Genomic DNA, 11163 nt, shown 5'->3' with positions numbered 1-11163 from the left:
GAGTACGTGAAGCTACCCGGTTCTCCTCAGTGGCTGGAGCAATTGCTCTGATTTTGCACACAGCCATTGACCATTACCATCTGAACTTAACTGTGAAGCCCGTTTTTCAATTTCATCAAATCTCAGCTTCTTATTAGCGTTTATGTGTCAAACAATGTCGCCATGGTTACGGGCCTGCCCAGCTATGGGACGAACTGCCTCCCGGGTTGCCAGATCATGTGCGCATATCCCCCCACGGATGCGCTGCGCCGACCGGGTATGGTCTAGTAATAATAATCCAAGCAAAGACTAAATAAGAGATGACGTCACCCTTGGTCCACAGACACCATTGCAAGAATTCACTCTGAAAAACTCCTAAACCAACAAGACCAGAAGGATTGTGATATTTCATTGCTTGATCAAGAAAAAGGCAAGTGGTATTTGATTGGCTAATGTTAATTTGCTAATTGTGGTATTGTACTGTATATTATGGCCCAATCATAGGATGTTCATCCTACTGAGGATATATTGTGTATCATAATTGTGTGTATTGTGAATAATCTACTGTTGTGTACACAGGGAGCATTCATGTATAGGCCTAGTTGATGTTTAAATAGAAGTGCTTGTCAGTATCACCTTGTCTTTTCACTATTGAGTTACATTAGGTATGACACACACTGGATGTCAAGAAGGATATGAAAAACTTTAAATGATCAGTGTATTTTCTTACAAAACTCAAGATAAGTTATTTTTTAAAGCACTTTTATAAGCATTGAGGCTACATATATTTATTTTTGTATAAATATACTTCATCATTGATCATTCACATATTACTACTGTATATTTACTAAATAACTATATAATGTTTTATTTGGTACTTGAACCTTGAAGAAGCAGACACAGATTTGGCATTTAATGCTCAAATCACCATTTATTTGTTACCATTATTATTGATTTTCAGTATGTGTATCTTTTTTCGGAAGAGAGAAACACAAAAAGTTTTAATGATAAGTTAGATTAGATTAATCATGTCATAGCACATTTATGAAACCTACGCACCAAATAAAAATCATACAATTATACGATTAGAAAATGTAATATATTGGAGTCAGTTAAAGATGTCTGCTGGTTCACTCCACTAGCTTGTCCCCTGAAGATCCAAAGCAAAGAGAAAAACAAAAACAAATGTAATCCAATTTAACATTGAGTTGTCAGCACTTCAGATCCTTGTATTCCATAAAATACTGTCTTTGTCATTGTTGTTCTTGATACTCACAGGTGATTGGTCCAATGGTGATGGATTTGAAGGGTACAGATGTGGAAACGGAGCGACGACGCCTCCCTGAGCAAACCTGTGAATGGTGAAGGAATAGCAGTAAGCACACAGTTTGCTACTGACTTAACTGTCTGGTGTGAAACAGCAGAGTGTGGAAAGAAAGTGTGAAACTTACAGGAGAACATGAGGAGGCTCTCTGGTCACACAGGTGGAGGCTGCAGTGAAGGTAGATATCTCTGTAGTCTCCATGGAACAGGAAGAGCAGGGCAGAGAAACGAGCCTGGAGGGAAGAGCCGCTCTCATCCACTGTCACCTGACGACGGTTGATAGGACACCTGGAGAAAAGAAGGGTCACGTTGTAGGCTCATGATGACACATCACTATTTAATCCTTCATTCTCCATTTATTTGATAAAGCCACTGGACTAATAATAATAAGAATATAGTTAATATTATGGCTGTTTACCACACAAACCCATACTCCCACCCAACTTCTACCCAACTCTCTCTTTTATTTCTTGTTTATTGTGACACAAACCATCTGCTGAGGCTGAAGAATGAAACATACTTGTTTTGAATGAGGAAGTGTCGAGTGGAGTTATCAGGGCTGGAGGAGTGAGTGGCGTAGCAGTCGTCCAGAACTACCACAAAACTTGGATCTGTTTCCCCTACAGATACTCCTACATACAGGGCAGAGCCCACTGGCAGGGTGACTGGGCCTGCTGGGTAAGGCTCTGTGTAGTTGGAGTTCCGGAACAAGGACATGGAGGTGTTGGATGGTAAACCCACACCTATCATGGCATCTTCAAGTCTGGTAAGAAAACATTTAAAGGTTCAAACAGTGTCTGTCTACAGTTAAGGGTTAAGTGTCTTGTTCATGGACACTTCAACACATTGTCGGGGCTGGGAATCAAGTGTGTGTGTGTGTGTGTGTGTGTGTGTGTGTGTGTGTGTGTGTGTGTGTGTGTGTGTGTGTGTGTGTGTGTGTGTGTGTGTGTGTGTGTGTGTGTGTGTGTGTGTGTGTGTGTGTGTGTGTGTGTCTGTGTGTGTGTTCTCACTGTCTCTAGCGACTTTGAAAATAGGTTACTTACTCAAGGTATGGTCTGATAGCCACATCTAGGCTGGTGTCTGTGTCCAGAGGATAGACACAGGAGAAGGGAAAACCCACAGGAACTGAGAAAGAAGAATCATTTGCAGGATAGACAAATACACTGTTGGAGTAGATGCCATGGGTGATGTTGGTCTGAAAGACAGAGGTTAACTTAATGGTCAGTCCAGTGAATCATCTAGACAGCCGGAAACAAAGTATCCTACCAGTATACAACACATAATTAAACAGTAAATATATCAGTCATACATCAGAAGGTAATACAATATTATATATATATTATATATTATTATATATATATATATATATATTATATATATATATATATATATATATATATATATATATATATATATATATATATATATATATATATATATATATATATATATATATATATATATATTATATATTATTATATTATATATTATATTATATATATAGAATCTAAAAGCCACACTAGCATTCCATAGTATTAATACCATAGGCAGCAGATCTTGTCATGGCAAACTACCCATTTGATGTTGACATTATGTTGTGTGAATATTTTGGACTGAGGGTGGCGCTAGAGGAAAGTTCACCAACATCAGTAGGGTTTATCCTGATTTGTCTGCTTATTATATTACAAAATACTATCTTTTGTGCAATAAGGGTGGCACTAGAGGCAAGGTCTCATGGGGTCATTCACACAGTACCAATGCAGAAGTGTGTGCTAGTATAAAGCAAGACCTTGCCTGGCTTATTGCATTTCTAAAATGGTTACAAATATGGCAACATGAAAATCATAGACACGTCCCAATTAAGACAGTTCTTAATAATTCACTACAAGGACAACTTCTACAAGAAAGTAGTTCCCGGCTACCAGGAACTCCTGACAGAGACTAGTGTCTGTTCAGCCAGTCCAGATGACTTCGTGCTAGACGTCAACTTTTCCCAAACAAACACATAGAGAAACAAAACCTAACTGTTAGCTCAATCTCATTGTATCTAAGATGTTCGATACAACTTCTAAAAAAGAAAAAATCCAGATTTAGCTACTATGTCTGTGAACATCCCGTGTGAACCGCTAGCCTAGCTACTTAGCCTTGCTGGCAAGGAACCAGCGCAGATGGTTTGCGAGGGATATGGGAGCGCTTGTTTTACTTACAAGCCCCGCCAGAAGCCCCTCAGTCACGGGCGGTGCTTAGAAGGAAAACAAGCGCTCCCCTTCCCTCGTTCAGCTACAGATGCACTAAATCACTGTAGAAACAAATTACGCACCTGTGATTGATATAAGCTGATCTAAGGAGTAGATGATAGTGTATTTTATCATATGTACTAGATTGAAACCAGCCAATCAAGGATTGGGACGGTCCGTTTTAGAATCTGCAGAAGCCAGAAGGAGGTGCATGACTCCAACAGCTGCAAACAGAGTTCCAGTTCTATGACATTGCCATCATTACAGCCTTGCTGCAATCAGGACTAAAACACATTGTGTTTGACTCCTATTCATAATCTTTGACCAACCACAACATTAGTTTGGATTCCAAATTGATTGATTGATTGATATACTTTATTTAGTAAGACATGAGAACAACAGCACATGGAAGTACAAATTCACAATACAAGGTCTACTAAACTGGAAGACTCATTAAGCACTGAGCTTGAAATATGTAAGGTATTGTGGCAAAGAGCATCATATGGTATAGCCACCTGAGCTGAACTACAATATAACTAGACACATAACTAATCACAGGAGAAGAGGACAAGACAAGACTTTTTTGTGCGAAAATTATGCTTCACAACCAACAAAGACAATTATGTAACAACAACAACAACAAGTTATCAGATAAATCCTCACCGTCAATGTGTTCCCACATGTGCCAGCCTGACGTTCCACTTGGTACCACACTGTTCCATCACGCTCTGTGAAAGATGAGCACCGCGGGTCGGCCAGGTGACCAGAGGATCCGTTCAAACCGGAGGATTGCAGACCAGCCAGTCCCAGGCCAATTTGGATTTGACTCTGTCCACAAATGAGTTCTGGAGGGTGATGGATTAAAGAGGAGGAAGATACAGTAGGAAGGAAGAGCAAGGACAGCAAGAGCAAAAATAAATTCAGTAATTGTTATTAAGTGTAATTACTATGTTGCCACTGTGTAATGCAGAAATGCTTATTCATTAATAGCCACACATACACTACATGTATAGTGTTTTGTTTAAACTGGGCAGACTATGCATTTGTGAGTGTAAATTGAAATTTAAAAGATAAATAATAAAAAGAAAATGGGCTTAACAAACTAGTAACACTCATTTTCAATAGGCCATAGGAACACAGCGGTTCATAATGCAGTATATATTCCTGTTTACCTGCATTCCTGTTTTCCTGTTTACCTGCAGTTGTATTTCGACAGATGTTGTTCTGCAAAGTCTGCCTGACTCCATCGAGAGCTCGAAAGTTGGTCACTCGAAACACATGCTTCGATGGATCGGTAGCAATGGTGTCCAACTCTGCTCTTGCACCAGCATCATTAAAGGCGCTTCCAACCTAAGGATACCAAGACACAGTGGTTACAGTGTTGAAGGACAAATGTTACGGTATCAATTTTAAGTTATTGGTGTATAATTCTAGGCTCATGTTGACATTGATACTCTCATTGTACATTCAAAACTGAGCATGTTTTTAAACTAAATAGTCTTAGTAATTAATCCTCAAGGTTGAGGTCAAGGTGTCTTGACCTTGTGTTAGTACGGAAGATTAGAATTATTGTGTTAGACACATTGTAACAACATTAAATATAGTAATAGTAAGAAACATGCACGCACACATACATGCACACACGCCTGCGCTCACGCACGCACGCACGCATGCGCACGCACGCACGCACGCACGCACGCACGCACACACACACACACACACACACACACACACACACACACACACACACAGTTGCAGTTGCAGTTGTCAAGGCCCTCTGGCAACTGCTTCATCAGTGGATAGTACTCTCTGTTGTATTAGCTACAGTACAGGTATGTAAAAAACATTTACATTATAATTAATTTAGTCATTTGTTTAAGTACATTTCAAAATGATGACAACTTACCCCAATGGCAAAAAGAATAATGCCCTGCCTTGCAGCTAAGGCAGCAGCATTAGGTAAGTCGTTCCGATCACCAGATGATCCATCAGTAATGACTATCAGGAACTTTTTCACGTTTGGTCTTGATCCTCTTCTCCCTGAAAAAACATCTTGGCTGTCGGAATAAAAGACAAAAAAAAAAACTGTACTTGCAAACTCTTGTCATAAAATGTTTGACGTGTGGTATGTTGTCAAGATACAGGCACTTACACAACACGTCGAATTCCTTTAGCTGTATTAGTCCCTCCATTTTGTCGAGTAATACGATTAATTTGAGATTCCCAAGATCCTGAGGTGGCAAAATTATCAAAATGACGGTGGATGGTGGGGTTTGTTGAGTATTCGGCAACTGCAAACTGTAAACACACAGAAACACACTGAACTCACTGAAATATACAATATTCTGCTATTACAGTGAAGCAATTGAAAAGCTCGGGGGGAAAAAGCCTGTATAATCAGTGCTATTTTAAATGCCATCAATCATTCAAGATCAAAGTAAACTCCTACAGATGAATGCTGTTGAGAACTATAATCAACGAATTTGCAATGTATTTATTGTTTCAGATAAGATGGATGGTTATGCCATCATTGATCAATGTAAACATGACATCTAATGTTCTATAATAGTATGTACAGCTTTACAGTGCTGGACCTTTTTTATCTGATTATCATGTTTTCAGCATCATAGAAGATGGCCAAGTTTGGAGGAAAACTCTTTATCCTTTTTAAGTTATAACTTGACTTTGCTAGACCCACCTGTGTAGCTTGTCCCAGGCCCAGCAGTGAGCGAATCACACTTTTAACAAAGGTCTTCATTATGTTGAAATCACTGGAGGAAACACTGCCTGAGCCATCCAGCAAGAATGCAATGTCTGCTGCTGCCCCAGGACACGCTGTTAAAAGATGTAGAAAAATAGAATAATTATGCTATGTTTCTATGAAACTTTTACACGTCTTGATCATTTTGTTTTAAGGAAGAATATATTTGAAAACAAGCATCTATGGAGCATAAGTAATTATAATATATACACATTTTAATACAGTACTATAAAGAAAAAACATTTTTTGAGAAAACATGGTATAGAGCAATACGATAATACATGACAAATGTCAAGAGACACATTTGAACCATTGACCAAAAAAACATCTGTTTAGGTGGTAGACATACCAACCAGGGCACCCACCTTATATTAATGTTAATAAGTAGACATTAGAGGTGGGTTACCTTGGCTGGGCTGGGCTTCAGTAGCATGATGTATGAACAGAACCAACAGAACAGCTGACACTCTCACCATGGTCCACATCCTGGAGATCTGACACCAACCTGTTGGAGATATAACGTTTTTTTTTAGACAGACTACAACACCACAAAAAAATATATAAATTGTCTTTTCAAAGCATGTAACATGCTGAAATCTTTAGGGCTTAGATGCCAATATTGTAAAATGAGTTCTCGCCTATTCTCTTACCTTGCAGAGGTTGTGTTTAAAATCCAACCTGGAGTAGAGAATTTATACCTGTAGAGCTCAACCCACTTTGAGGGCAGTCACAAAAAAATACGAAATCCTGCTGGACTACCCTTTAACGTAAAATTAGCAATATGCAAATGTAACTTTTTTTTCCTTGACATCCAATCTTTTCTTACTCACGCCATCGCTACGTGTCACTTATTTATCGATGCCAGTTTCCTTCTCATTTACACCAGTTGTATAACCAGTTACAATTGTGTTTTATTTGATTTTATGCAGCTACAGGACAACAACTATAACAAAACATCATGTACTAGTTAAGAAATAATACATTTTCCCACCTACAGTAAATACACCATAGATAATCTAAATAACATTGTATTAATTAAGTAAGTAAGTAAGTAAGTAAGTAAGTAAGTAAGTAAGTCATTAAATAAAGACTACCAGCTCAGTGGCCTTGTGGTTCGAATATCTGCCCTGAGGCTGAGAGTTCGATTCCCCGGCCGGGTCATACCAAAGACTTTAAAAATGAGACCCAATGCCTCCCTGCTTGACACTAAGCATCAAGGGGTGGATTTGGGGTAAGTCCTTGGGACAGGGTCTGTACTTGTACATCAAGCTGACGCTACAGATAGGTCAGGAGATAGGTTCCTGACCTATGTTCGCTAGGCCAAGCTTACTTACCTATAAGTAAAGAATAGGAAAATGTAGTTGCACGGTTTTATTTGACAATAATGTTCAAAGTCTTGTAATTATCTAAACATTTAAATAATAATGCCTATAATCGTTATTGAGAATCAGCATGAGAAAAGACAATGCAAAGGAAGTTCAGTGTTTTATAAATGACTATGTAATGCATCCACTCAATTACAACAGTAATGCAATACACAATATGTTTCTGATGGGTCACACATTTGGCTAACTTTCCCTAACTATAAAGTTCAGCCGGCCGGCAGACCACGTCGTCACGCTTATGAAACTGTGTCTCATAACCATATAAGAAATTGGTCCGCAGCCCAGCTTCTGCCCATTTGACAGGTTATGATATTGTTCTGTCTGGAAATGAAAAAAAGAACAAAGCAAAAAACGAATCAACGTATCCGTCTGGCTCTAAACAATCTAAATATATCAAATAGGATGTCCTGTTCATGGAAGGATATAGAAACAGGTGTTTGTCACATACAGTAGTTACGATATTACCTATATGTCGTATTTATTCATTCATTCTTTTTCTTTTTTTCCATTTTTTTCTTTTGGGGGGGGGGGGGGGGGGGCTCAGTAACAGGGGTCTCCATGTCTCCCTGTCTGATTGGATACCAACTGCATCCAATCAGGAGAGAGAACTCATACAGGATATAAGATAAAGAAGTTAAATTGGAAGTGATGACACAAAGAAATGGGCACACAAATTTTTAACTGGAACACTATAAACTTGAAGGTGATAAATGGGTACTCTCTCCTGATTGGTTGAAAATTTGCAACCCATCTGAAAATGTAAAAAACTGGAGAGACGAGATTACTGAACATACACTCTACAGAGGCAACCTTTGACACGGGTGCCAACATTGGCACAGGGGAGGCTGATCACTGGCACACTGGTATAAGTGTGAGAGAGAGGATTTTTCTTTTAAAATAAAATACTACAAAAAATAAATTGTCAATTAAACTATGTCCCCTCACACCTGTATGCAAATTACATCCTGCACATAATTCTGCAATCATTTAAACTCCTAACTCTAACTGGGGAGGGAATCCCCAGTACAATGTGAAAGAAAATATTTAAAAAGAATAAGAAGAAAATAAGGATAAAGAAAAACATCACATGGATGCACCTGGGACGTATGTAGCCTGGGGTCGACGGGTGTTTCGGGTCTCGCAACAACATACACCCTCGCCCAGGTGACCCAGCCGGGGTTGATCAAGCCCCGACTTATTAGTGCAGGAACAAACCCTCAAAAAGAGCCTTAGTTTTTGAGATACCCCTCCCCGGGGTAGAACAAAACGGGACATTGTTTTTTCATATCTTTAGGATGTCCCATGTCACATCTAGTTCTACCCCTGATAAAGAGTTGGACCAAAGTTACAAGTATATATTGCCCAGAAAAGTCACCTTTTTGCTATTTCCACCTATTTAAGGCCTTATATAAAAGGCTGCTGATTCACTATAGAACCACATATTGGCATTCCGATTGTTTTGGGATGTAGGGACACTACCTGTAGACCATCTGTGCAAGTATGATCTAAAAACAACCAGCAGGTAGAAAATGACAGAGGATTTACTTGGAACTCCCACTTTCAGGGTAGAAGTTTTTTTTTGCCTATGTGGTGAGTCACTTCATGGATCAATTTCATGACTTTTGCAGTAAAAGTAAAACTTGGGACAATCCATTTCATGAAGGGGACATCCTAAAGATATGAAAAAACAATGTCCCGTTTTGTTCTACCCCGGGGAGGGGTATAGTCAACTTTTGGGGTTTTGGTTCCTGCACTATATGTCCCAGTAGCTACCCACGGTCAGTCCTCTTAGGGAAAGACAGGGCCACTCAATCTGCTTCTCCGGAACTACTCTGACGGGACTGGGGAGAGGAGAGGCTCGGGCACGTGGAGGGACTAGGCTCTGTGGTTGGCCTCCTGGCCGGGCTCCTCCTTCGTCTCACACACCCCCGCACAATGTGGGGGTGGAGCTGGACTCCTTGTCGGTAGTGTCTGAGAGGAGGATGCTGTCCGTTGCATGAACCCATCAAGACGTGCATTAATTGATCAACCTACAATGACAGCATAACAGCACCTGGCAAATGTTAGTTTGCCAGGTTTTTTTTTTTCGACATCCAATCTTTTCTTCCTCACGCCATCGCTACGTGTCTTATTTAGGGATGCCAGTTTCCTTCTCGTTTACACCAGTTGTATAACCAGTTACAATTGTGTTTTATTTTATTTTATGCAGCTGCAGGACAACAAAACAGCATGTACTAGTTTAGAAATAATACATTTCCCACCTACAGTAAAAATACACCATTCATAATAATCTAAATAACATTGTATTAATTAAGTAAGTAAGGAAATAAAGACTACCAGCTCAGTGGCCTTTTGGTTTGAGTGTCCAACCTGAAACTTAGAGGTCGGTATACATTTGAAAACTTGTGTAATGAGACATTCTGCATAATGAGTACTTTTTACTTTTGGTACTTTAACTACATTTTGATACCAATAGATACCAATACTTTTGCACATTTACAACATTTAGAATTCTGGACTGTTACTTGTAATAGAGTATTTCTACAGTGCAGTATTGATACTTTTACTTAAGTAAAACATGTGAGTGCTTTTTTTCCACCACTTCCTATAGCGGTCCGGGCACTCAGGCTCCAATGCAGTGTGGACAGTGTGTCGACAGTGTGTCCTGGGTCTGTATCCCCGTGTGTCCTGGGTCTGCTCCCCGCCTTTCTCTCCCCATGTCCTGTCTATATACTGCGTGTCGCTCCCCGCCTCTCTCTCCCCATGTCCTGTCTATATACTGTATACTATCAAAATAAAGGGGATGTACTTGCACATCAAGCTGCTCACGCTACAGAAACAAGAGATAAACACAAAAAAAAACAAATCAACATTATCCGGCATATGACACAAATAAATGAGAACACACAATTTGATCTGGAACACTATCAAATTGAAGGTGATAAATGGGTACTCTCTCCTGATTGGTTGAACATGTGCAACCCATCTGAAAATGTATTGTCTGTTCATTAAAAAGCTGGAGAGACGAGATTACTGAACAAACACTCTACAGAGTAGGCAACCTATAGGCACTGGTGCCAACATTGGCACAGGGGAGGGTGATCACTGGGCACACTCGCATATGTGTGAGAGAGAGGATTTTTCTTTTAAAATAAAATACTACAAAAAATAAATTGTCAATTAAATTATGTCCCCTCACACCTGTATGCAAATGACATCCTGCACAAAATTCTACATTCATTCAAACTCCTAACCCTAAAATATTTCAAAAGAAGAAGGAAAGAATAAGGATAAAGAAAAACATCACAAGGATGCACCTGGGACGTATCATCAATGTTGTAGCCTGGGGTCATCGGGTGTTTCGGGCCTTGCAACAACATACACCCTCGCCCAGGTGACCCAGCCGGGGTTGATCAAGCCCCGACTTATGTCCCAGTAGCTGCCCACGGTCAGTCCTCTTAGGGAAAGACAGGGCCAC

General features: G+C 39.7%; 1 protein-coding gene across 1 annotated transcript; it reads right to left on the bottom strand.

Annotated features, from left to right (window-relative positions):
- Positions 1–902: 902 nt before the first annotated feature.
- Positions 903–2050, bottom strand: LOC311041457 (pancreatic secretory granule membrane major glycoprotein GP2-like). The gene is made up of 4 exons (XM_084051839.1): positions 1823–2050; positions 1431–1590; positions 1256–1331; positions 903–1129 (listed from the first exon to the last, which is right to left on the bottom strand). Exons 1-4 carry the CDS (start codon positions 2017–2019, stop codon positions 1110–1112), a joined length of 453 nt encoding a protein of 150 aa, XP_083907965.1. The 5' UTR covers positions 2020–2050; the 3' UTR covers positions 903–1109.
- Positions 2051–11163: the final 9113 nt, after the last annotated feature.

The sequence above is a fragment of the Gymnoscopelus microlampas genome, assembly GCF_963454915.1.
Source record: "Gymnoscopelus microlampas genome assembly, chromosome: 3".
NCBI classification, from domain to species: domain Eukaryota; kingdom Metazoa; phylum Chordata; class Actinopteri; order Myctophiformes; family Myctophidae; genus Gymnoscopelus; species Gymnoscopelus microlampas.
The sequence above is the reverse complement of the archived record's forward strand: the minus strand, read 5'-3'. Positions and strand labels throughout refer to the sequence as shown.

What these genes read in the sequence shown, in the direction of transcription:
- LOC311041457 (XM_084051839.1), bottom strand. Translation starts at nt 2,019, where the DNA reads ATGTCCTTGTTCCGGAACTCCAACTACACAGAGCCTTACCCAGCAGGC. An exon ending in CACTTCCTCATTCAAAACAA is followed by an intron (nt 1,591 to 1,822) that starts GTATGTTTCATT and finishes TCTTTTCTCCAG; the next exon opens with GTGTCCTATCAACCGTCGTC. An exon ending in GAGCCTCCTCATGTTCTCCT is followed by an intron (nt 1,332 to 1,430) that starts GTAAGTTTCACA and finishes CACCATTCACAG; the next exon opens with GTTTGCTCAGGGAGGCGTCG.